The sequence below is a fragment of the Oxyura jamaicensis genome, chromosome 2 (genome assembly GCF_011077185.1).
Source record: "Oxyura jamaicensis isolate SHBP4307 breed ruddy duck chromosome 2, BPBGC_Ojam_1.0, whole genome shotgun sequence".
Taxonomy (NCBI): domain Eukaryota; kingdom Metazoa; phylum Chordata; class Aves; order Anseriformes; family Anatidae; genus Oxyura; species Oxyura jamaicensis.
In genome coordinates this window covers 4,992,426-5,019,377 of record NC_048894.1, presented here as the reverse complement: position 1 = coordinate 5,019,377, position 26,952 = coordinate 4,992,426, and the positions used below count along the sequence as shown (strand labels likewise).

General features: G+C 46.7%; 1 protein-coding gene and 1 long non-coding RNA gene across 3 annotated transcripts in view; one reads left to right on the top strand and one right to left on the bottom strand.

Moving 5' to 3' along the window:
- The first annotated feature begins 6,828 nt into the window (after window positions 1-6,828).
- PLCD1 (phospholipase C delta 1) overlaps window positions 6,829-26,952 on the top strand; it is a 54,115-nt gene continuing 33,991 nt past the window's right edge. Inside the window, exons 1-2 of one of the 2 annotated variants that reach the window (XM_035317143.1) lie at window positions 6,829-7,333; window positions 19,982-20,146. In XM_035317143.1, coding sequence (XP_035173034.1) covers window positions 7,300-7,333; window positions 19,982-20,146 — 199 coding nt within the window. In that variant the 5' untranslated portion in view covers window positions 6,829-7,299. Of the gene's footprint in view, window positions 7,334-15,263; window positions 15,690-19,981; window positions 20,147-26,952 lie in introns of those variants that run through there. The other variant, XM_035317142.1, reaches the window with a different exon arrangement.
- LOC118161609 lies at window positions 13,304-15,264 on the bottom strand. The gene is made up of 2 exons (XR_004748099.1): window positions 14,957-15,264; window positions 13,304-14,474 (listed from the first exon to the last, which is right to left on the bottom strand). It is a non-coding gene; the product is annotated as an uncharacterized LOC118161609 (long non-coding RNA).

Here is a 26,952-nt window from a genome sequence, read left to right as displayed (position 1 = left end):
TAATAGATGAGGTTTTGATAGCTTTCAAAAATTCTCTGGGGTCTCTTCTCCAAAACAATCTTGGTAATAGGTGTTTAAGATTAAAGATACTTTTCTGTACAGCTCTGCAGTAACGATGTTGTCATTATCCCAGAATCAAAATATTTAAAGTCTGGGAATTCAACATTAGAGGGCTCACTTAAACCTAGATTTGTTAAAACAGATAAATGCACTAAAGTGACCCTCAGACACTTATAAATCTGTCTTGTAGTGAAACAAATTAGTTAAAGAAATATGAAATAAAAAATTAAACACAAGATTAGCCCTAAGGCAAAATTTGTGACATCTCTAAATCATACCTAGTGCTATTGTGCAGAGGTAGGACTATTTAAGCATCGCCTTAAATTCATGGAGTTATAATGAGTGGTTTGGAAACACTAAGAGAAACCCAGGTTTGTTATCCCCAAATTTCATGTATAATCTCCATTCTTCTTCCATATTCACATCATTTTCTAGTCTGAAATCAATGTGAGATATGCTGAGCTAGTAACTCTTTAAAGTCTTTAATTGTGACCAACAGAGTAATAGACAAATCCTTTGAATATTTTATTGCTTTATTTGGTGGTTAGAGCTGGTTCTACTTACTTGTATGAAATGGGGAGAAAACTTAAAATATACAGAGTCTGGTAGGCATATTTCTGGTTTAGAAAGTCGGATTTATTTTCTGCTCAAGTAGAAACACCTCATTAATTTTAATGGGACTCATATGGGATTATGCCAGCAACAGATTTAGCATGACACATCCCAGCATCTGTAGCTTCGTTTTCCTGTGGCCATGTACTGCTCTCGTGAATGGGAGTAACTGTTGCAATAAATGGTTTAAATGCATCAACATCGTTCTGTCTTAAGATGTTTTGGCAAAGCTGTTTGTGGTGATAAGTGAGGAATCTGGCTGTCCTACCCATTCTGCGAACTTTATGGCATTGCACTGTGCTCATTACATTTCAGTCTAGCTTATAAACTACAGTGAATTACTTTGTCCAGTGAGTCCTCCACAAACCCAATAATCTCACCATTCTTACAGTGCCATAAATCCAATTTCTGAACTTTTTCCAAATTATCTCCTAAGGGAATCTGATTTCCAAAGGGGCTGAGCCATGAGGCTGCTCTGCCCTACACCGCAGTGTGTTTCCCCCAGGGTGCAGGACCAGCAGCTGCCAGAGACCTGGCAGTGTTGGGAAAACCTGCCAATGGGTAAACGTGTGGTGGAGCAGACTGAGCTGCAGGACCGGTCCTTTGAATCCCAGATCCTGCACAGGCAGGGTATGCAACACATTACCAGAAGGAACTCCTAAAGAAAGACAGCGCTGATAACAAAAGAGTGATGACACCATAGCAAAATGTGAGTCTTCGGGGTGACTGGAGTTGGCCTCCCAAACTAATACATATCCTATTTAATAACAGCCCTGAGCAGTTCCCAAAATGTAAGAAGGCATTTGAAAATACTGCATTTTACTGTCCATTATTGCCTTATTTACATGACAGTTGGATGTAGAGTGACCACCTGATCTGAAGATAGGAAGGTATCCCATCTAAAAACAAATGCGATGGCCTAACATGCGAAAACAAATGCAATGGCCTAACAGATGGGGAAGAGACAGGGAAAAACAAACACACAAACAAAAAGAATACAATGAACAGCCAGAGCATAACAGGAGTGTCTGAAAAAATCAGGTCCCGTTTGGTGCTGACATGACCTCTAATATAACATTTTCCTTTGTGCTGGTTCCAGTAATTCTGAAAAATAACACATAGCTACCAGAGCTCCCTGCTGGGCGTATGACCCCAAATGCTTCTTGCAGTCCTGCCTTGTCACAGCGGCAGGAATCCCGAGTCCTTGCTGCAAAGCAAACAAAGCACCTTGCTGTTATCTTTGGGAGAGGCTGTTGGGAACATTTCTGTGATGAGGAGGGTGTGTGTGTGAGTCTGAAAGGCCGAGGGAGCCAAGAGGTATCTTCTCCATAGGAAATACTTGGTGACCGGGCTGTGTAGCATTCCTCTGAGATTAAAAACTACTCCTTCCACCGTGTGCAATTAAACAAACACTTGAGTCATGCTTTCAGAGCGCAGGCAGGTGAACTGCTTTGCTTTGGGTTCCCCGTTGGATTGAACCCTGCGAACATTTTTGGCTTTGAACTCTGCAAATGCTCATTGCTGCCTGGGCTGGGCTGTGTGTGCACAAATATGACTTAAAAGGGGTGTAGGAGTGTGCGTGTGAGGAAAGGGAGCTCCTGTTCGGCTGTCATTGCAGCACTGCTGTGTGTGGACGGGTTGGAGGCTGGGCTGGAGGTTGAGGCCGGTTCCTCACCTGGCCTTGCTGCCATTGAACTCCTTCCGTGCTCGTTTACACACTGAGAGAGAGCAAGGGGGTTAATTAAGGTGTGTCCTGGGTTCAAGACTTGGCCCTCATTAAAATATCACGGCCCCGACTTTGGACTCTTTAAAAAGCAGCAGCTTTGTTTTGGGAAGGCCGTGCCAACTCTACGGCTTGTCCTCAGGCCTTGAAATGTCCTCACTGCTTCTTGGTGAGCTCAGAAAATGATGGTATGGACAAGAAAAGAGCTGGGTGCTCACAGAAGGCTCTTCCATCGTCTGAAACTTAGTAGCTGTTTGCTTTGGGTCCCTGCAAATGGCAGATGCATTGGTGCAAAGGAAGGCCTGTCCTCCTAGCCGCAGCCGGGGCCTGAGCATGGCTGTGTGCCTGCTGCCTGTGCTGGGACATCCTTCAGCAGGACTCTGGACTGTGGATGAGCCAAATTTAAGGGGCTGCGGAGGAAAATGGGCTTTGTGAAGCCTGTGACCAGCAGCCAGAGGATACCAGAATTGTCATCAGTGCAAGCCTGAAACTCAGGGTTTGGAAAAAGCCTTTTGTGGTGGTGCAGATGCATGAGGCATGTACTGAGATATTGCCCTCTCGTCTTCTCCCAGGAACCTCATTTCCCTACCCTAAGAGCAGAGTAACCCCAAGAAGGATCTCACAACATCTCTGGCCTCTTCCTGTTCAGGGATTCTTGCTCCAGAAATGCATCCTGCCTGCACCCCTCTCTGGTGGGACTGAGAATGGGGAGTCCTGCTCCTTCCTCCAGCCCTGAGAGGCCTCACCTGTGGCCAAGGGAAGGACTGGAGAAGGATGGAGGAACTGTGCCAGAGCCTCAAGGGACTGTTTGGCTTGGCGGGGAAGGACTGAGGAGAAGGGAATAAAAAAATAACAGGTTGCTCATTTCTTGAGTCATTGTTGTGTCTAGGTTTCTTTCTGCCCCTGAGAAAATTTTGTGGTGTAGAATTTGAGTCCTCTCCTATCCTCTCCCTCACCTAGCACCTGGGCATTTCTAGATATTTCCTTTAATGCATTATTCTGTCCCATCCTATATCTCCTGCTTGTTCAAACAAGGAGAACGTACCCTGTGCATTGAGGCCAGGGAGCCCTATAACAACCACCTGCTCGTCTCCTCGATTTACATGCCTTTATCCAATCCCTTTAATTTTTAGTGGCATTCTACTTTTTTTTTTTTTTTTTTAAATACCAACCTTGCCTTTTGGGAAGGGAGCAAGGAGGCGCTTAGGCTCAGGTCCAGCCACTGGCAGCCAGGATCCCGACTCCAAGGAAGGGAGGAAAGGAGGAGGACAGGAGATGCCTATGACGGAAATTCCTCACATTCAACTCCAGCCCAGCAGGGTGATTTGGGGATTAAAATCCATGACAACAAAGGCAGGGAAATAAAGTGGCTTCCCAAGTCTCAGAGAGCCATTAAATATAATAACCTGCAGCATGCAGAAAGCTGGGAGACAACAAGCTGGGCTTGGTGGTAAAGTCACTGCTTGTAGGTGGTACCCACAGGAGTCCAGAGAGAATAAATCCAGCCCTTGCTGTAATCTATCATGTACTTGTGGAATTCAGGAAAACAGGTTTTTCTGTTAGGTTTGGGCCTCATTGCAGGAAAAGGTGTCTTCCTCCAGCAAAATAATCAGTGCATGTTAACTATCTTGCTGTAAAATCCTGGAGGAAGAAATTTTATTAAGTGGTAAATAGGGCTAAGTCATCATGGGCAGAAAGTATGTAATCACTTTGTTCAGTTACCCTGCAATAAAAAATAAAATTAAATTAAAAAGAAAAAAAAAATAAAAAGATTTTATGGTCCTGTTTTTATTTCACTGTAAAGGTTAATTTTTAAAGTGACTAACCTTCAGTGCTTAAAAAAGGCATTGAAATGCCACTTTACAGATGCCAGGACTGATCTACTCAGAATATATTGTATTTGTTTGACTTAGCAGCAGGATTGTTGCTGTGAGTAACATGCACAGAGGAGTGATGTTTAATTTTAATCATACTGAACTCTCTCCTTCAAATCCTAGTTTGATCTCAAAGATCAAGAGCCCCAGAACTGTTCATGAGCATGCTGGTGGGTAGAGCTTAGGAGGTGTATTCAGACCAGGGAAGAAGCAATCAGAAATTCAGAAAGCTTTTTAAAAATAAGCGGAGGTACAGGAACAGTCAGTTGCAGCCTATCTTATCTACACATTTTGTTAGAGAACAAATTGCTCTCTTAGGACTCCAGATGATTTTTTGCACTTTTTTTCACCAATTTTAAATTTGCCACTCAGCTGTGATGCAGGTCTATCTAGGAAAAGGACAATCCCCCTTAACACCTTGAGCCTCTTGGATCAGCCAAAACCCCAACCAGGAAGGCAAACAGTGAAGGCTGTGATCCAAAATGTGGATCTGGGCTTGATTCAAATAGGATTCTTATATTTTTCTTTTATTCTTAGAATATTGTTTCAGGATTTTGCAGCTTACAGGAGCCCAATTGTTCCTCATGTCATTTTGGTTTAATTGCTATTCTGTACATATATTGGTTTCAGTAATGGAAAAGAATAGGAAATCAAGTGTGTATGGCATGCATGCAGAAATATAGCTAAAAGGACTGTTGCCTTGTGTCTGATGACACCAGTGCTGTATGATCTCAGCTTCGGTGTGTTTGCTGCAGAGTTTCACTGGCTCTGATGGTGGCTGCTGTACTTTCTGATGAATGCCAGGAATGCAAGGCTGCCTGCAAGTGCTAGGTGTGCTCTGAGCACACATCAAGCCTGTCAAGGGTTTAGGAGTGGTGATGCTTAAGCTTAGGATGGCAGGAAAGTGCCACAGTGCTCAAAGCAGCTAAAACAGTGATACTTCTGGACAGGTACGGAAGCAGGAAGAGTGGTGGAATGGAGAAAAGTGCAAGGTTGGACAAAGTTTTGTGAATCCTCCTGACAGGCACTATTTCTGCTCTCACTTGCTGTCATCAAGGAGAAGGCAGCATGGCAAGGAGGAAGCACAGGCAGATGTGGTGGGCTGCCAAAGGGGTAGGTACTGAGGATCATCTTCAAATCTCAAGCTGTGATGGCAGGGAAGCCCAGTCCCACTCGAGGGTGCCCTGTCCAGCCTGAGGAAGCCAGCACAGTCGTGGTGGTGTTCACAGTGTTGCAGGGGACCGCTGGTCCTGTCTCGGTGCCACTGTGCCCTGCACTGTCCAGACCATGGTCTTAATCATTTCTGGGGCTAGCATAGCTCGCTTACACCTCTTTACTACAGGGGACACAGGGAGACTGGCAGGTATGTCTTTAAGTGAGGCCTTGTGCTAGGCAGCGTGAGGATGCAACAGGGTGTGATATAGAGAAGGGTAGAGGAGTGACTATAATGTTATTTCCTGTCACTGCTTTCAAACTGTTTGCCCTTCTCTGCTTCTCCTTCCTTCTGAAAACCATAACACCTTCATCACCACCACTTTACCGGAGTTTCCAGTCTGGCTGACTCACCTACCAGCCTCTCCAGCAGTTGCTTCCCCTTAAGGTGATAGGGTGATGGGTTTTGGTGGTGTCCTCTGGAAAACCCCCTCCCCTGGGGCTTTTAAGGCTTTACAAGGAATCTTGGGACACCCCGGCTGCTGTCCTGCTTTCCTCACTGCCAGACAATTTGACCCTGTCCAAGCCGACATCTCCTTTTTTTCTGTGGGTTTACAAAAGGGATGCTCCTTCCTGGGTCCTTCAGAAAGTGTCTCACTTGTTTGCTCTTATGCTTTGTGCTAGCACAGAGGAGTTTTGCTGTATTAGGGCAATTTGTGGGCTGTAAAACTAGCTGGGGGTGAAGTCTGGGCTCTTGAAGGAGCAGCTCGATTCCTGTCGGAGATGGGCAAACAGTCCTAGTCCCCAAATATTTGTCACCAGGTACATCCCAGAGCTGTCACGGTCAGAGAGGGACTTTTCCCTTCTGTCACTGGAGCTGCTGTGTACACAGCTGCTGAGAAGCAAGGGCTTTGAATATTCTGACAGCTCCATCAATTGCATCGAGATCACTTAAATCACCAGAAATAAAAATAAACAACAACAGCAAAATAATTAAAATCCTTCCCCAGACATTCAAGTAGATGGACACTTTATTTTCCCAGTGTGGATTCCCTTTTTTTCCCCCTCCCTGCCTGACAGCATCATCTTTTTCTCCTTTAAAAAGGAAAAAAATGTAATCTATTTTAAGAGCAGGGGGCAGGGCAGAGGAAAACAGCTCAGCTCAGTACAAGCCTCAGGGCAGCGAGGAGTTTTTTCTGCTTTCTGCCTCGCTGTCTTGAAAGCAAAGCTTGCAGCTTTTCGTCTGCTTTAAGCTGTGAGCGTTTGTGGTTACAGCTTCTCCGCTGGCAACTTCTGAGCTGTTTTGTTGTTTTTTCTCATTGTTTTGTTGCGTTGTGTCGTGAGGTATGCCCCCACCAGTGCTGATAAGCCCTTTAAACCCCAGGTGCTGCCTTGTGTTTTATGGCCCTTCCCTTGGTCTGGGGACAGATTCGAGCGCTCGGCGTCTTCTGGAAGCCTTGCCGGAAAGGAGAGGAGCGTGTTGAAGCGTTTGTGCCAGCAGCAGGAACAGAGGCACGGCTTGGAGCCCCAGCAGGAGCAGGAACAGGAGGCTGGCCCCGCGGAGAAGAGGGCCAGCTTGCACAGGGAGGAGCCAGGGCCGGCGGTGAGGCTTGGGCGCTTGGCCTCACTCGACGCGTTGGGCAGGCGGCGGCGTGCGGATGCGGGAGAGAAATAAATGAGGAGTCATAGCGAAGACGGCTGTCCAGCCAAGGGGAAGGAGCAGGCCTCGCCGAAGGGAGCTGACATTTGGGGATTACTGGAGGAGGGGGCAGGGGGAGCCTCGCGGGTCTGGCTGCCAGCCCCGGCCGGCGCTAACATCTGGGCACAGCAGTTTGCCGGAGCCCTTTCCGCGGCCGTACCTCGGCTCATTTTGCAGCCATGGAATCGAATGGCACCTTCCTCGCTTGCAACAGTAAGTCTGTACAAATGTCCTTGCGTTTCAGCCCTTTTATCCTGTGCGAGAGCTTGCTTTTTCCTCCTCTCTCCTCCCTCCCCCTTTGCCGCCACAGTTCTCTCGCTTGGAAGTAACGCAGCGTTTAAATCAGTGTTACAGGAGAGAGATGACAGATTTTTCTCTTTTATTAGGGTTAGATGTGTTGGTCGGAAGGGTGTCTTGGCTGATCAGTGTGTGCGAGTCCAGCAAGGCTGATCCAAATCTCCTCCCCTTTATGGTGAAACTGGGAGCGGAACAGATGCTCAGCGGAGTAAATCAGGCTCCGGTGAAGGCAGCAGAGCCAGGATAAATCTCTTCGGCTCAGCGTCTGCCCCCAAGACTCTATAAATGCTCTGTAAAAAATAGGTAATGTTTCTAAAAAAGAAGAAATCCTCTATGCCCTGACAGCAAGTGAGATTTAAGAAGTCTCGATCAGTACCAAGACGAGGAGATAGACATTACCCTGATAGACAGGGTAATGAAATATCCCTTATTTCCTGGTCTGACTTGAATATATCGATTTGTTACCTCTTCATTGCGTTTTATTCACTCTGATGAGCAAGAACAGCTCAGGACTTGAAAGGGGAAAAGTCTAGAGTGCTTCTTTCTAGTTCTTGATATAGGTGCTTTCTTCCTGTAGATGAGATATAAACAAAAATACATTAACAGATCGATCTGTGATTGACTGTAAACAGAATCAGTTAGCATTGCCAAGCAAAAAAGTGAAAAAATCACCCCCAGGCTCAAGAAATCTTCCCTCTGCTTTTCCCAGAACATAGAAATCAGGCAGGAAGGTGAAACTGAGGTTAATGCTAAACTTTTTGTAGGTATCTCATTCATTATAGAGCCACTGGGGAAAGAAAGCTAGGAAATACATCTGGAACTATTAAAATCTTTCCTAGTCTGGCTTGTAGGTCATTTTTCAGTGACTATTACTTTATTTATTTATTTATTTTTATTTTTTTTGTGGTGGTGTTAGGGACCAGGAAGAATTCAGTGTCTGTTTTTTACTCTATTTTCTTGTCTCAGGCAGAAAAATGCACAAGTATTGAATGAGCTGTGTGCTTTCAGAAAACTATTTGCTGAAATTCCTTGGCACATACGTGCGCAAGTGCCAAAGTCATTCCGAATGCCAGACTTCTTAGGAGAGGTTGCTCACATGCTGATTAGTTAGCAGGATCAGACTTGTGCTGCTCCGTTTGTCAGAAATTTCTCAGATACTGTGGTTTTTAGGTATGTTTTATCTGTGGCTGTGCGTTGAAGCTCAATTTCTTTCTGTCCCACACGGACTCAGCTGTGTTTGCTGTATCAGAATGAACCACAGACACACGGTTCCATCTCAGCACAGTATCTGGCACTCAGTAAAAGACCCCTGGGATATCTTCCAGCAGCAACAGTGGGTAATGCTCTTGATGAGAGTTTCTGAAAAGTTTGTAGAGTTTTGTTTGTTCTGTCTTTAGATGGAGATCTGAAGCCTGGGATGGAAACTGAACATGCTCCCTTGTCTGTATACCCCATGTAGCTGCTGTGATTTAGTGGTCTGTGCCTTTTATTCTGAATGTGTTTGATTCAGCTGTATGGGCTTCTCGTTGCTTATTTTATAAAGGTTCATCTGCATTTATTATGCAAGGGGTCTGCCGGACTCTGTGGGCTATTAATAAGCTTTCTTTTGCCTCATGAACCTGGCATGTATGTGAACTGGGAGTCCTTGTGCTCACACAGATTGTAGAATAGCTAATTTGTACTATGCCTTATTCTTATACACTGACCTCTTCATCCGAGACACTGTGCACATTGTGCAGGGAATGCCAGAGCCCCGTTACGGGAATGCCTTCTGCCACAGCCCAGGGTGAGAGTCAGCAGGGAGGGGCTGGTAAAATCCTACAGAACAGGGCATTTCCTTGTTTTTCTGTCAGCCGGTCCCGAGGACTAACTTCTCCTGGATTTAAATTTCCAAATGAATCATCTCCACCTGCCCTTCTAAGCTAGGAGCGCTGAGCAGGCTCCTTCTGGGCTTCACCCTCTGTGGGTGGAGATGCTGCTGCTTGGCATCAGCTGAGATCTGCTCCGAAGCAGCCGGTGCCTTTGATCTCCTTTCCTGCAAACAAGATGCGCCTGGCACACCTGGATTGTTGGAGGTTGTGCCAGATGCATGACGTGTTTTTTTTTTTTTTTTTTTTTTTTTAAAGCCATAACTTTGTGAGTAGTGCAGGAGAATTTTGCCATACGGGCACTACTCGGTGCATTAAACATGCAACTTTCTCTTTTTGCACAGGACAAGTCAAACTCATCTTGGAACTTTTTTATTTTCAGTCAAAAACTACTGAATGTCCAATCTGAGCAATGCTTCTTTAATAAAACTAAAGCCCTTAATTGGTTTTAAGACTGTTGCCAATGTGCAAATCCCCAACATAAGGCTCAGAAGCAGATGGGTAGAGGCAAAAGACACTTGTGGAAAAATAGATTTTAAAGAAGAAATGAAAGAGGAGGAAGAAGGAAATGCGGTCACTTGGAAAACTGCTGCAGGTAGCAGGGATGAAAGGACACTGCCAAGTACAGGGAAAAGCAAGAGGAAGAGGTATGGGGAAGAGGTGGTTTGTGCAAGGTCAGGAAACCCAGCCAACTGGATAGGCAGCTCTGGGAACCACAGGTGTTGATTTGGGAGCAAAGTATAGTTTCTTTTTTACAGGCAGATCAAATATATATAAACAGGTATTAATAGGGAAAACTGCAGCGTGCTCTTGGTGATTTGATCATCCAGGGTGGGAATCCGCTAGCTAAATGCAGGTGTCTGCAGGAAATTGCAGACTTGCAGGGATGGCGATGGATGAGTTACACCTGTGTCCTGGCCCCTTGCTCCGTGCACTGCAATATCACAAAATCACAGAGTCGTTTAAGTTGGAAGAGACCTCCAAGATCACCTAGGCCAACCTAAAATCTAAATATCTAAATACGGTGAGACCAACCCCCACTCCTTGCGTCTCCAAAGTCCTTCCCATGGGTGGAGTATCTCAGTCCTCGCTCAGTCAAGCCCACCAGACTGGATGCAGAACTTGGGACAAACCTGAAGGTTTCTCTTTTTCTTTATGCAGGTAGAGAAGATTTTGCCACAGTTTCTTCTAAACCAAGATGCTTCCACTCCTTAAATAAGCCACTTGAGACAGTGTGTGGGGAGAAAGCCTCACACCTCGGGCTGCCCTTCACAGGGGTGCCTTTTGAAGCCCTGTGTTGAGATACACACAAGTCTCCTTGGCTATTTCTGGCTATAGTTACAGAGTGATAAAATTCCAGATAAATCACACGGGGGGGGGAACAAAAAAAAGAGATTTTTTTCCCCTAGTTTTGCGTAACTCAGTGGTGCAATTCAATTATTGCACAAATTTTGCCCTGCTGTGGAATGCTCTGAGTTGGCTGCTTTTTGGCCATGGAGGAAATCTCAGCTCCTGAATGAGATGTTATTGGCCTGGAAAAAAAAAAAAAAAAAAAATGAAGCTGGGACCCACCACAACTGACTTTGGTTTTATGGCACGAACATCTTCATCAATATGTGCTGAGAAACATGACTTAGGAGTTATGCAAGTAAGCTGCTGCCGCTGGTCCTATCGATCAAGTTGACATCCTTCTTTTTAATTACTTTCCTCCTACTCTCTTCACACCAAATACTGGAAAAGCTGCAATTTACTTCAAGCCAGTGTTTGCTCTAGTGCCTCTCACGCTGCAGCCCAATCTGCTTGTGCACCATCATGGAAGGACCAAAGCAAACCTTCAGCCTGCTTTTCAGTTCCCGGTTGCAAAGAACTTGAGGTAGGATTTTACCTGGATTTCACAGAGAGTGCAGGGAGGAAGCAGAAGCTTTTGGTGGGTCGCATCACTAGCAGCTAGCACTCTCCCAGATGATGCTTGGACATGATCTGGGTGATGGCATGGGCCAGAGAGGCTTCCCGGTATGCAGTCTGGATATGGCCAGCTTGTTTTGGGGAAAGGTGGCTCAGCTGTGCAGACTGATCAGAGCAGAGCTGGAGAAAAGACCGATCTCCTCCCAGAGACCTTGCAGACAAGGTGGGACAGCCAAAGGGAGATACAGGGAAAAAGTGGGGCTGGGAAATATTGGGCTGGGTGGCAGCGCTGGTCTCAGTGCCCCAGAAACCTGCCCATCATATGTCTTCATGTAGTCATCATAAGGAGATTTTAGGCGGTGATTTGAAGGACAGCCACAACACGATGCCTGGGGACAACTCCTATATGAAGCTTTAAGATCACCCTGCTTCTGCTCGGCAGGACCTCTCAAGCACATTGAACAAGAAGTAGAGTGGGCAAGAAAAGCCAGAGTAAGGAAGAAAAAAGAGGTCTGCTGATGCTGCCACCGACTTTGTGGAGAAGCCCATTCTCAGTGTCACCACAAGGTGGAACTTGGTCCATACCACATGCACCGAAATGCATCCACGCTCACCAAGGAGCTGCAGCTTTGGCCAGAGATGCACCAGTGTTTATGGTCCCAGTCCCCCCTCCCTGCTCCCCACTCCCCCAGAGGGAGCAAAAAGGGGAGAGCTGGTGTAGAGGAGCCACTGGCATTTTTTTGTTGGTGGTGAGAAACTGGCTGTTCCAGCAGCAAAGCCCGGTCCTGTGGTGTAACTGGGGAAAATAAAGCTGAGAGACAGTGGTGGGGGCCTGGAGGTAGCAAGGAAGGAGGAAATGGAAGCAAATGGAAAATGGAAGCTAATGGAAATGGGAGGAGGAAAATCCCAGGCAAAGTTCAAGAGCTGATATAAAAGCCAGGTCTATTGTGTAACTACAGAGCAGCTGGACCACAACTTTTCCACGCTTTCATTGATTCTCAGTTCACCTGGATTGAAAGTTCTTGCTCCTGGTGAGGGCTAGGAATAGGTAGGGTGAGCAGTGATACTTTGACAGTGCTGTTACTCGCTTTAGAATAATTTTACTGAATTTCACTGTGGGTGAGCCTGGGAGGGGAGCTGAAATTACAGTTACTTCAAAGATAAGCATCATGTGAAATAGACCTTATTCCTTCTTGATAAGGAATAAGAGCAATGAACAACCTTTGACCTCATTAGTGGGATTTCCCCCCCAAATTGAGATGTGTAGGTGTTAGGTAGCTGCCAGAGGCATTACTAGTCCTAACAGAGCAATTTACATCATGTGCATGATGCAATGGGGAAGTGGTGAGGGCATCACCACTGTGGATATTTTCATTCCAGTCCCAAATTATCACAAGTTGGGGCAAATCAGCAGCTGACTGCTGTCGTGTCATTGGGGTCAGCGTGGTGTAAAGAGATTGCCATCAGTAATAGGGCTGCACCACTTCTGGTGTTGCCCAAACATAGCCATGGCAGCTGACCAGTTCCTACCCCAAACCAACCTGCTGCTTCCTCTGTGAGGTGGTAACAGATCTTCCTTCAGTCCTTTGTGTATGGACGTGATGAAGATTAATTCATTCTGGAGAGCTGCCTGAAGTGCAGCCTCGGCATTAATAGTTTTCTCACATAGCCCATTTCCTACCAGGCTCTCCAGCCTTTCTATCTCAAGTGTCTGTTTCCTGCATACTGAAGCACTTTGCTAACTTCAGGACCATGTTCTGACAACCTCATTCACATCAATTTCCATTTGCTCCGTGAGTAATCCAGCTGGAATCGATAGGATGATTAGCAAAGCCCTGATCCTGGCCACAAGGACATGAATAACTTCACTCATGTGACCAGTGCCATCGATTTCAGTGGGGTTGGTCATAGGGGTAAAATTGCATGGCTGAGGGTTCACAGGCTTCAGCCCCAGTCAGGTGTTACCTGCAGTGAATAAGGGCCAGAGAATTTATCCCTGAGCCATTGAAGGAATCATTTCCTCCAGCACCAGCGTGACGCAGCATCGGGTCACATCAATAAGCAATGCCCCGTATCCTACAGTGCCACACTTAGCCATCATGGCTTGTCTACGAGATGTGACATCATCTCTAAATGACCTCAAGACCACAACAGATCCATATCTGTTGTTTCCCTAAGGAGGGCATTTCTGGCCCAGCGTTATCATCTTTGTTTTAAAAACAAACTGATTTTATCTGCCTGGCATCTCTGAAGTGCTCACAACAACAGAACTTGCTCATTGCTGTTCTGGAGAAGTGTCTAAACTCGGTGAGCGCCGATCTTGTGCTTTGTGTATGTGTAAACTTCAGGGATAAGTACAATAAAATGTTCTCTGAGAGCCTGGGAGGCTCTGAGCTGTGCTGTTGCTGACACTTTTTATTAGGAATTAATGAGAAAATGAGGCAGAGGGGATCTGCGTGCTCCCAGACCGATCCCTATGGGACACTGGCTGCTGGGAGAGCTGGTGCACAGAAGCAAACTGTTTTGCCAAGGCGAGTACAAGAGATGACTCTCTTCCCTGCTCCTTAATTAAATCAGTCCTCTCCAGTACAATGTGAAATATGGGAAGTGCTCAGAGACTGCTAGCTAATAAACATCCGCTAGCCATCACATCACTGTGCTCACCCACCCGCCAGGGCAAAGGCAAGTCCCCAGTTTCCAGGGGAGGGCTACAAAGACAGCTGGCCCCTGCACACATAGGGGGCTCAGAAGAGGCTGGGGGTATTTCCTCAAGCACACTGCCTGGCTGATGTGTCCAGCAACGTCCCATCCATAAAATGCCTTTTTTCTCCTTTGCCTTCTGTGACTTGTAGCTGCTTTGTGTAAATAAGGTGTTACAAGGCCAGGCAGTGGCTCTGCCTTGTCCCCCGTGAGTTTCTTACTCACTGCGCCAGGTATTAATGACTCTGACCCTGTCCTTGTGCTGGTCAGGTCACCCAGTTGTCTGTGCTGATCTATGTGTGTTAGTAGGGCTTCCTCCAAAATGCAGAGAAAGAAGAGGAGGATGACTGGGGTGCCAGACACCAGAAACAGAGAATATGTTCCTAAAACCTAACACAAAATGTGTTGGGTATTATCGGCGCTGATGGTGGAGAGACCTGGATCTCCAGCAGAGATGGTGACACGTGGTTTGCTGTCGAGCTTCTTGGGCAGACGCTGGTTCTGCAGTAAGGGGCATTCACCCCAGCTTGGATCCATCTCCCCACATTATTTTCACTCGTGGCTGGCTTTTCGGGGCAGCAGCTCTGCAAAGGCAATGACAAAAACCTGACAAGGTTTGTAAACTCAGCTGGAATGGGACAGCTTAATAAGTACAGCTCTGTATTTCACTGCAGAAGGAGTCACGGTTAGGGAAGAGATGGATTGTAGTCCCAGCCATTGCCAGGACAAGGGGCAATGGACATGAGGGTCAGCAAAGGAGACTTATATAAACAACTTATACAAACAAATTCTTCACTATGAGAGCTCTTAAACAGTGGTCTAGATTGGCTATGAAATTCCCATCCCTAGAGATATCCCAAACTCACCTGGACAAGGCTGTGAGCACCTGATCTGCATTTGAAGTGACCCCCCCCTTGATTGGGTGGTTGACCAGGAGACCACCAGCTGTGATTCTCTATAACCAGTGCCTTGTTGAACCACTGATGGGGGCTTTTCCCTGTGCCTGTAAACTTGAACTACAAGAATAAACCTGCAGCTATGCAGAAATGCAGGGTAAGTGACTCACCCAAGTCACGTAGGAAATCGGTGGCAGGGAAGACATTCTCCAGAGTCTTACGAAAATGCTCTCCTTAGGTGGAAAAAGAACATTAAAACAATTTCCGAGCAGCTTTCGGGCTACGTCTGCCCCGGTGTTTTTAGCTTCCTGTATGTCAATCACTGCATGTCAGTGGGAACAGCACAGAGCTCGGCACAGAAGGAAAGGGTGGAGCTGAGGTCTCTGAGCCAGGCGTTTGTGGGCAGGCTGAGCTGACGAGCCCCCTGGAGCCACAGGCAATATCTGGGACCCCTCCAGTCCCTGGAAACGAGGCACAAAACCCCACTGGCTGACTGTAGGAAAACTCGCTCCTTCTACCTGGGCCGCTGCCGGCAGACAGCCGGCTGTAATTTCGCATCCAGTGTGTGCGGCCGATGAGCAAGCGGGAGGAGAGACTTCCCACAGTCCCACCCCTAGCCGGACTCTGCCCTCCTCTGCCTTCCTCTGCCTGCCCTCTCCCCGCTGCCTCCTCTCCCTCCTTGGAGCCCAGTTTGACACAGCGCACGCCTGGGGTTCCTGGATGAGCAGGGATCCCCTCGGGGCCGACGGGGCCCCCCATCCTTCCCGGCACACCGTGCCTCTTTCCGAGCCCTACGCTGGACCATGCAGTGCTTCCGAAGGCTGCCCAAGCGCACCGTGTCCCAGGAGAACATCCTGCGGGAGCAGAGCCGTCGAGTGGCCACACTGAACGGCATCAGGCTGGGTAAGGGACAAGTTGGCCAGACCCTCGGTGCTTCGCGGCTGCCTCTTTTCCCTGCACAGAGGCAGTGCTCCACCCTACAGGCAGCTCCGAGGTTATTTTTAAACTCCTGAGGTTTCTTTTCCTTTCTTTTGCCTGTAACCACCCGCCAGATGTACGAACCACTTCGGTCGAGGCATCAAAGAAAGCGGGACCTCTCTGGCAGAGGGTGGGTTCGCAGATCTCTTGCTGGGCTTTTGAGCTGTTGGTGCCATGAGGGTGTCTGGGGACGGCGGTGCCCCTTTTCTGCCTGATTTTAGGACTTGTCAGTGGTGCGGTGCCAGCTGATTACAGCCCAAGGAACCACTCAGAGGGCTGCGTTCACCAGATGAAAAGAGACAGGAAACCCGGAGAGTTTCGTAACTTCTCTGACTACGAATTTACGGCTGGTGCCTGCTGTCTGGAGGGACAGCCCAAGTGGATGCGGGTCCGTTGATTTATGTGGCTACAGACAGCAGGTGGAAATGGAAAATCACCATTTGCCCCCCCTGAGTTGTTTGTGTTTAATCTGAAAGGCTTTCTCCCTTTTAAAGAGGCAATCCTGAGCCGTGCCTGGTCTTCAGCCAGGTGGGAGAGAGGAGCATGCAGGAGGAGGCTTGTTTTATAGCAGTTCTAATTAATGTTTTTATCAGATCAGCAGACTTGCAAAGTGAGCAATGCAGAAATACAGATTGTCACTGTCGCCTGTAAATATCATCCTAACTATCTCCAGGCTGCTGCCTTGACAGCCGTTGTTTTATTATGTTCCCTGCTTGCTGTAAACCTGAGATGGATAATACAAAGGTTAATGTTTTGGGGCTCTTGGTGTCTAAAGCTTCATAGTGCAGGATATTAACTTCACGCTCGTGGTGATGCTGTGTGTGCTTGAGGCTCTCCTACCTTTGCCAAATGCAATTTTCCCTCTGAACTGTACTGTACACTACGTGTGTTCTGCTTAGTAAGTGTTTGACTGATATTTTTAAGGAGGGGGGCCTGACCCTTGAAACACATAGTGCAATTTTGTGTGACAAGTGTGTATTTGGTATTTTGAGAGGATGCTAAGCAAGATACGGCCATGGCACATGTTTCAGGCAGGATCTGGACATCTATTTCAGCGTGTTGATCGTGTTTCTCGTGCCCAGCACTGTTATATAATTGCAAACCTATATGCCTGTCCCACTGCACAGTGTTTCTGGATCATTAGATGACGTTTGTATATGACAGCTCTGGCTTTTTTCATACAGAAGTTTCCATTGCTGTGAGACAGAGCTCTTCATGGCCAACCTCATCAGCTCCCTAGGGATGTCAGGCAAAAATCCCCAGGGGTTGGTTTGGATATAAAACCTAAAATGAAGGTTCTGCTGTGAAGAGGTGTTTTTGTTGGTTAGTTAGTTTGTTTTTTTTTCAGGAAAGCAATTCAAATGGCCAACTGACACATCGGTGCATTTGAGGTCCTATATCGTCAGATCAGAGCATTTTGTGCTCCATCTCTGACCTAACAAAATGCTGCTATCTGCCTTGTAGATAGGAACAGAGAAGCTAAGTGCCTTGCACAAGGTCATTTAAAGAGTCTGTGGCAGTGCTTGGACCCGGCATAGGAGGCAGGGCCCAAAACACGGGCCTTATTCCTTCCTCTGGACCTACCATGGTGGCTCAATCCATATTTGGGTCACTGTTAGCAGAAGTCAACTCTGTGTGACTGCTGTGTATCTGAAAGGCCCCATGAGAGTACCAACCTCCCACATCAGAGAGATGATGGAGCTCTTAGACACCCATCCTTAACCCTCTTGTCCTTTCCTGGCCAAACTCACCATCTTCTGGAGGCAAACTTGTTTCCATCCTCTTCCTGGCTTCTCTCACTGCCCTCTGATGCATGCTCCCTGCCATCTTTGATCTTTGTTCTCTGCTAGCCTTTCACCATCACTGTCTCTCTTCATCTTTTCCTCCTATTCCTGTGAAGGGCAGTGGCCTCTTTCACTGGGTTGTTGAAACTGGCGTGGTCCTCAGGCACAGCAGCCAGGGATGGGTGGGGATGGCTGGCAGGGCTGTTCCCAACCCGTAATTGGATCCTCCGAAGAGGAATTTTGTCCCATGCTAAAGCATGGCCTGGGCTGTGAGAAGGATGAAGGGCTCACTCCAGCTTGTGTCCTACCTGCATGGATCTAACTTGGGGGAGACAAACCTACCCTTGACTACTGATAGTGGCCATCCAAATTTGCCCATGTGACACTGATGCAGCTCTTTGTCCAGGTAGCACGACATGTTATGCATGCTGCGTACAGTGTCTGTGCAACAAAACATGTCACAGTCAGCAGGGGTTTCTCATTGCACACTTATGCACATAGGCATCCAAAGGAATTGGTGGTTTTCCTGCTTTCCTGCTCATGTCACCCCAGGCTGGCATGTCCTCCTTCTAGTCCCATAATGATGCCTCGCATGGTTGGGATCTGACGGAAGATGGAGTGAGGCTGGGAGCCAGAACATATATTTTCTGGGTGAACACAGAGGAGAAAGTTTATTCCCTCTCCAGAAACCTTGAGGGGTACCACAGCAGTGTTAGCGAAGCCTAAGTCTGCAATTATTTGTGCTTGAAAGATCTTAGGATCAGAGAGGAAGCCTCAACACTGCAGCTCAGGAGACCGAGGCCTTGTGAGGCTGTTGCGATGTCAGTCTTTCCTGTGGATGGTCCGGTCTCTTGTAGACCCCTGGGTATGCTTGAACCTCAGCAAACCTGAGAGGGTGTCCAATATCCCATAGCTGGGATCAATCTTTCACCCTTCTGTGCTTTGTGGGAGCCATATTTTTCCTTCTCACCATGAATTTCTTTTCGAAATTTCCAGAGGAAGTGTTCAATTCCTCCTCCTGGGCACTTCCAAACCTGACATGGGAACTGAGAGGCTGTAGCATGTGCAGGCACTTAATTACTGATCTAATTCAATATAGAGGAAAGAGAGAGGACACAGCAACTTTTTCATGATCTTCAGCTCCCATTGTAGTGCTTTCAATTCTGGATGCCTCAGCGAGGCTCAGCTCCAGGTCTGCTCCTTGGCATTTGAAAACCACTGAAGTGGGCTGAGGTGGACACAGGACACCCCTAATATTTATCTCTGACAGAGATCGCAGACTTTGCCAACCGAAAATGACCATGTGTTGTTTTTCATGCAGGACTGAAGTAATGCTTGGTGGTTTATTGCCTTGTCCTGTTCAAAGAGCAGCCATTCAAGGCAGCTCTACCCAGGGAGGAACAAACCCAATGGCACAGGGGAATGCCACACTGCAGTATAAATCTTATTGCACAAATCAGTTAACTTGGATTCCTGCTTTGTGGGGGTTTGTGTTACGTTTGTGTAGCATTGGGACATTTTATATAATGGGAGTGTCAGGTGGCTGCAAGGGGCCAAGTAGTTATTAGTGACAGTCTCACCTGCATCGTCAAGATAAGGTTAGCAGAAGTCACGCTGAGTTGGAGTTGGGCTTGTTCAGTGCTGCAGAGTTAAATGTTGTTTCACCAGCTTTGAAACAGCCTTTTATGCAATGTCAGAGCTGCAAGGTGCCTATTACAGAAAGCCCAGGGTGTGTTCCTCATGTTTAATTCTCCTGCTGCCCCCCACCCACCCTGCACCAGTTCACACACTTTAGATCTCTAATTAATGGTTGGTCTGAGGGACAAAATCTCCAAGGTATTTAGGTATGTGGAAGTCATATACTTCTGAGATGTTCAAAACCACCTAGAATGTCAAATGTATGTTTTGAAAGCCTTAGTAGATGACTGTTGCTTCTCTGGATGTCCAAGTGTCTTCCTGAACCTAGTCTGAGACAAGAAATCTCTGCAGTTGCTGGGACCAGAAGGGGACAGCTTTTCAGAGAGGGACTTGTTTTCATTAAGGAAATTTGCTGCAGAATAGAGCTGAATTCTCTTCAGTACTCCAATTAAAAGTTACACAACTTTCCTCCCCCTGCTTTTACTTCTATGCTGTTGTTCCATCCTACTTATATTTACTGTGAAGGAGATATTATATGCTTGTAAACCACCTGAGAATTATAGTACAGAAATCTTTAGACTCAGTCTAAGAAAAACACAAGGCTCCAGTCTCTTTTGTGAACATAAAATGTGACATGGTGGATTTCTTGGTCTCTACTATGTTGTTCTCCCCAGAGCTGGTTGCACGGTAGTGCTCTGTTTATGTCTCTGGCTTGTGTCCTGTGGAAGGGAAGACGCTATGTACGTTATTTCTTGTGCTAGCTTTTGTATCATTATCACTACTGTTTCTCCCCAGGCCTGAAAGATGACAAGGATCTGAAGTTTCTCCTGAAAGGCAGCCAGCTACTGAAAGTGAAGTCCAGCTCTTGGAGAAAGGAGCGGTTTTATAAGCTCCAGGAGGACTGCAAAACCATATGGCAGGAATCGAAGAAGATGCTGAGGTCTCCAGAGTCACAGATCTGTAAGTAAAGTTTGCATCATTACAGGCGTGGGGCATGGTCTGCAGAGGTGCTTGGGGTGAACCAGGACCATTATGCTTGTGGTGCGAAGGCAGAGCTTGGAGCAATGCAACCAGATCCTTCCCTCGTCCTGTATCATACACTGAGTTATTCTGTCTGCTTTGGAGACAGTGGGGAGGAATCTGCCGAGTCGGGAATGGCCGCATTTCCCAAGCTCATGAGCTACTGCTCAAAATTGTCATGGGGTAGAATGGCAGAAACCACAGGGGCTGTGTGGTGTGGCGTGGCGTGGCGTGATGTGGTGTGCAGAGGGAAAGGCACACCAACAGCAGTTGGCACCCAGGTGTCCTGCTGCTGTGCTGAGGGATTGTCCTGCTGGGGCATTGGGCTGTGCTGGGCTCAGCACCCCTGCCTGGCTTATTTACTCTGCAAATAAAGGGTTTGGGTTACTCAGGTGTCTCTGTGGGCATACCTGAAACTGTAATGCATGGTGTGTGACGTGGCTTGAGCATCCATGGCATGGTATGGTGCACTTTGGCTGTTGGTTTGGGCTCTGCCAGGACAGATATCACTGGGAAGGAGAACCTATTCCCATCCTTATCTTGTAAATCCACAATCTGCCCCGTTGTAAAAAAGTCCAGATATGACAGTCACTATTGCATGGGCACAAGGACCACCATTCTTCCCCAGCATCACCCAGCTCAGAGCCATAACTGGGAACAGGGGCTCGTGGTCCTGCCACGTGCTGTCAAAATGGGATCAGGCAGGATGTGTATCTGTTTTTTCCTCCTCATTTTGGTATTTTTCTGACATATTTCTCTGTCTCTGATAATCGTGGTCTGGTACAGACAGAAGGTAAATGAATAACGTGGAACTTATTTTATAGCACATTGAAATGTAGAACATGCTGCCTGGGTTATTTACAGTTTGTTTGTAACAGTCACAACTAACTAAATGAAGAGTGGGTCTTTCAAATTACTTCATCCTTCTTCCAGAAATGGTGGGGAAGAGTAAGGCAGCAGGGCAAAATATGTTTAGTTTACAACCAAAATCTTTTTATATTACTTTTGCCAGCTCATTTAATCTCTTTGTGCATCCTTACCCCTGCATTTCCTGTCTCCTCTTCAACCTAGCTGTAAAAGGCTTTGGATTAGAGACTGTCCCTTGCTGTGTGTTTGCATGCCCAGCATGGTCCTGAGCTCAGCAGGGTCCTGAGCTCAGCTGGGCTGTTTAGGTACCAGTGCAATATCCCATAATAACACTTGAGCATTTGCTCCTTAGGAATGTCTGTTACATTGAGCTCTGTCCCAGATAAAAGCTAAATCATTTCCCAGATTATGTCTTCCTACAAAACAAACAAGGGCGTGAGTGGAGAAGAATGACTTTCAGCGCTTTCTTTCCTGTGCTCTGAGCCAGCAGTTTCCAAATTACAGGGGCTGAGGACACCTCCAGCAACGTTCCCACCCCAGCTGATCCTCTGAAGTGAACAGGAGGGATCCTTGTGCTGTGGCTTCATGGACCTTGAGGCCTGCTTGGAGAAACACTGGTCAATCCCATTCTCTCCATCGCTGGGCCCGTGGTGTGGAGAACTGGCCCAACTATAACTTTATTATATGTTAAGTTGCAATAGGAGCCCTACAGTAAGATCAAATCCTTTGAGCTGGGTGTTGGGCACAGGTTGGGAGTGTGTCTGCGTGGGTGTGGATTAACACCACTTGAGACAGACTTTGCTAACCAGGCCCAGCTAACATTATGGTGCTGCTGGGGATGGAGGCAGTGCAGAACCAGCTCTGCCCTAGGAGTGTCCTTGGTGCAGTGCAAGGATGGAGTAAAACTGCCTACTGACTCACGCCCACAGATGTGCTCCGTGACACCTCCACACATGCACACCTTTCCCCACAGAAAGTCTTTTTATTTTTTATTTTTTTATCATCAAGATAGAAAGGGAGACAAGGCAGTTGAGGCACAGCTGTCCTTGCTGCTCTGAAAAAGCAAAGGGCAGCAACAAAGCTACTGGCTCTGCACCTTTATGCCCTGCTGGCTGTAGGAGCGTGCCTGATGTCAGCTTGACTGACCAAGCACTCTGGGGCAGGCCACGTCCCACACGCTCCTGGGAGGACGTGCAGGTCTGCTGGAGGTGGTGGCACAAGTTTTTGGGAGGATTGGAGGGCCACCTTGGGGCTGCTTTCAACAAGCACAGTGGACGTGCCTGAACCTGGAAGTCAACAGGATAGATGAATACTGGACTGATGCCTGCCCAGTCCCCAGCCAAAACCCCAAGGCCATCCATTTTCCCATGCCTTTCTCCTCTGTTGGTCCTCTGAGACCTCCTGTTCCCAAGTTTTCAGACTGATTGCAGGGTTTGGGTTTGTTCATTGGGCATTTGACTTCACCAGGATGCTTTGTGTTTAGGTACAGAGAGGATTCCCCCTGGTTCATGTTGTGTCCTCTGGCAGGCTTTATTGCTGTGGCCGGCTTCTCATTTGTTTTGGTGTGTGTAGGCAGTCAGAAGACAGAGGAAGAGTTCAGGATCATTGCTTTTATACACAAAAGCAGGAGTTTCAAGGTGAGTCTCTTCAGAGGGTCACCCTGCCTGGTTAACAGACTCCAGTGCAAAGCCTTTCCAAAACTGATGATAAGCTGCTTTTTTAAGGAAGGAAAAAGAATGAGCTGAATGGAAACAGGGAGGTTTGAGCAGCAGGCCTAATCTTATCTGCAGCTGAACTGAGAGCAGGCATATGGAGGCACCTCAGAGGAGCAAAGTCTGGATAGGGTAAGGGTTATGTTTTTATTTGGGCAGTTTCCTGTTATTCCTGTTACTGTTCTTATAATCAGGCAGAAAAGCTATTTGTAAACCATTGTGTGGTGGTGTCTGTAGGAGATAAAACTGCAGATCTCTAGGGTTTGACAGGAGAATCTCAGCTGATTGGAGCTGAAAAAAAAAACCACACATATCAGGGTTGTCACAGGCACAGATATTGCCTGGGTCAGATACAAGGCGTACAGCCATTACGTTCCTCTGTTGTCTTTATTTTAACAACTGGACATTTAGACTGGATGCTGTCTTGATATCTCTATTATCTACAGGGCTTTTTTGGAGAATAGGCTGCCCTTCTAATATGGTTGCTACACAGGAGGAATGTAATCCATTTTTTTCCTTTTTGTCCATAGTGCATTCTTTTTCAAAATTTCTATTTAGGTCTGAGAAATGAGTTTTTCAAAAAGCCTGTGAAGCACCTTAAGGGGCCAGTTTTCCAACAAATGTTACTACACCATGCCCATACTCTCTGGTTGACTTCTGCAGAAATATAGGAGTGCTGGGCACAAAGGACTGGACAAAAGTACCTTTAAAAATCTGTTTTTTACCATAGCCTCCTATACCTGTGTCTGAGCTGCATACCAGGCCCATAAACACCCTGCTGCTTTCTGTTATCTTAAATGTCACGTAGAGTCGCAGTCAGGGTGGATGCTCCTCTGGCCCTAGAGGCTTTTACATATGGGACAGCTTTCTCTCTGGGCCCGATACAGGGTGCAAGTGGCAAGATTAAGAGTTCTGGGGCAAAAAGGAGAGGTTTGTGCAAGGGGGATGGTAAACAGACCGTTCAAACACTGCCCATTCTCTCTCTTGAGAATCATCATGGTGGGAGAGAGGAGGCAGAGGGGATTGCACTCAAGAAGCAGCAACCTGTCAGTAACACTGTCTTGGCTAGCTGTGGTCAAATATCAGGTTTCATCTACACATGCAAAAGAATAGAAAGCCATGTGCTGCTTTCAGTGAAATCAATTTTTGAAAGTCTTTTCCTAAACCAGGTGAAATCCTTAGCTTGAGCTCACTTAAGCCAGCCTCAATCCCTTCAAAAACTCTCTGAACTTGAGGATCTGTAGGATGGTTGAAAACTTTCCAGTGAAACACCCTTTTGGTGGAAAAACATAATACTCAGAGGCGGAAGGAAAAGGCTGAATGAGTGGTTTAGATTTAAGGGTACTACATCAGGGCCCCACAGGAGCAGGTACTTCGCAGCTTCCTGTACCCTTTCTCTGATGGAAGCTCAGGGAGATGACGTTTGCCATGACAGCCATGAGCAAGCTTCACACACCGCACAGGGGATGACTCACTGGGGGTGCTTCGTTGAGTCATGAACTGTGCAATCAAGAAACAAGTTTGGGAGTTTGGGCTTAAACATTGCAATTTCTAGCCAAAAGCTTTACCGAAGTACTGCTATTGTATATTTTTTCTCTACTTTGGTTAAAAGAAAGCAGTTTGGGAAGCAATTTACAGAGGCAATCTAAATTCACTTGCACAACTGTTTAAATGAAGATTGTATTATTATCTTAAAGCATGAAATTGATATTTTGATCTAATGATTAATTATCTTCAGTATTAAAAATGCATAGAATTTGTTTCAGTTCCTCCCAGTTCCAACCCAATTGTAGGATATTTTTGTACTTTTTAAAGCTTTATAATACTGTATACTACCAATGTTCAGCAGAAAACGTTTTTCTTCATTTTTCAGTTCTGTTAAATTTAACACCCTTAAAATGCCATGTGATAAGCATACCCTGCCATTTTTGTGGATGGATGAATGATTACCTCCATTAAATTAACGCCCTGAACTTGCCTTTAGAAGAACAGAAAGGACGTGGTATTGCTCTGTGCTTACTTAAGTCAAAAAGTGAAAACTTTAAGTTGTTCCTGTGGATCTGCTGAGTGCCAAAAGTCAACAGAAGTTCTCAGCAACCTGTATGCACATAGCAGGAAACTGACTGCACCAACAGCTTCCTTCTGGAGCTGGTTAGGCAGTTTCTCTAGGAATCATTGCCTTCATGATCAGACATGTATTTGTCCCTGGAAAAATATTTGCTGATGTGAATATGTTATGCAAGGCAGCCGTCAGCTGTGAAAACAAAACTGTCTGTCTGTGGGTCTCATTAGTTTTTATCAAAATCATTCAACCCATAAAACAAGTCACTTCAATTGCAGAGCTGCCTGCTTTTTAGATTTAATTTTAAATCAGGCCACTGTGAGAGTTTCTGGGACAGTTTTCATCACAGGCAATCTGCTGGCAAATACCGACCTTATTCTCTATAGCAAGTTAAATGCACAGGTAGAAGTGGTAAGAGCTTTAGATCCAAATTTAGTGGCAGGAGAAGTAGGAACTAGTTGCAAAAATAGTTTGCAGGGACTTGCTTGTGGTGTCTGGAAGGAAAGTAAATAGAGATCACTATTTATATCAGTGCCCCACTCTGTGTTGGTTATATAGAAAGATTGGGCCTTTTATTAAAAGGTATTCCTGAACAAACTGTAAAATTACATGTGCATTGTGTCACTGGTTGTCAGCTGGTGACACACACCAGCAATGAGGGCAGGCTGCCGGGCAGCAGATCTCAAGTTCAAACAATGTGCTGAGCAAGCTGGTGCAGGGGGAGCAAAGAGAGTGGGGGAGGAATCAGCAGTTGAGACCTGGAGTAAATTCGTGCACAGGGAGAAGAGAAGGCAATGTGGTCAGAGCTAAGAAGGCACAGTACAGGGAGCTCAAGCTAAACCAACCCTCAAATCATTATGCAAAAGCATCCATCAGTGATGAGGGTGCTGGATAACCTTTGGTGTTCCCAGCCCAGGAATTTGATGTGCTCCTGCTCCTTCTGATTACAAAGGTCCTGATCCCAGCCACATTTAGCCACTAGCATCCAGTTGCGTGTGGTGAAACTGAAAGCAGCTGAAGTGCTTTTCCTGGGGCAAAACCTAAGAGAGAAGCAGCACACAGTGCCAGTTTGCCCCATGTGCTCAGCGTGTTGCAAAATCCGTGTAGTCTCACTGCAGCCCCCTGGGCTGGCAGGGCGGTACTGGGGTCAGGTAGCAGCTTTTGTCTGGTTCTTGGCAAGATGCTAAAGCAACCGGGCTGAGCTGTGGTTGGAGAACGTGTGATCTCTGCAGAAATACAGTGTTGTGCGCAAATATGGTGTGAGCTATTAACAGCTCAGTGCATTTCTCATCTGCATTTCCTGACAGTAAACAGAAGTGACTTACTGAGACAATTAGAGTGGGATGGAGTAATTCAGCGTGACTGAATGCCACATTGCAGACATCACTTGTTAATGAAAGGGAAGTAGGATATGGAAAAGGAAGGATCTGAAGAGCATTTGCCCCAGAGTGAAACAAAATGTCCCCCTCCCCTCAAGGCCAGCTGTTTTGGCAGTGCCTCCACATGTCCATACATTGTCCATACATCTCCCTCTTTATCAGGAAAGGCACAAGTAAGAAGCAGCTTGTTGTCCTTGTCCTTCACATCCTTAGTGGTTTGCAGATGTGGGTTCAGTTCCTTGTCTCTTTTTTCTGTTAGTCTTGACAAAGCACCTCCTCTCAAAGGGCTGCCTCTCAAACAGGAGGAAGGTAAAGGGATTGCTTTCTGCCTCCCCTCCTCCTTTTCCTGTATTTTTTAGGATTACCAAAGTGTTTTACTGTCCAGACTCCCTGCACAGTCTGGATATTTTACTCTAGGAGCAATGACCGGAGAAGAGATGGATGTTGCCCCTGGAGCAGAGGCCAGTGGCCAGGTCTCGTCTCTCAGACAAGTGCTCTAATCATTAGGCACCTTGTCAGGCTCGTACTTCTGGCTCTTCAGCATTTGTATTTTTGGCTGCCAAATGGCTCACTGTGCGTTCATGTGACTCTGATGCACTCCTGAGACCTGACAGCTCTGGGGTTGCCGCTTTTAGGGTGAAGGGGAGATCAAATTTGGGTCCCTCTCCCTGCTGCCTCCTATGGGATTGACTCCCTCACAAATGGGCCTCTCCACTGCACAGGCCT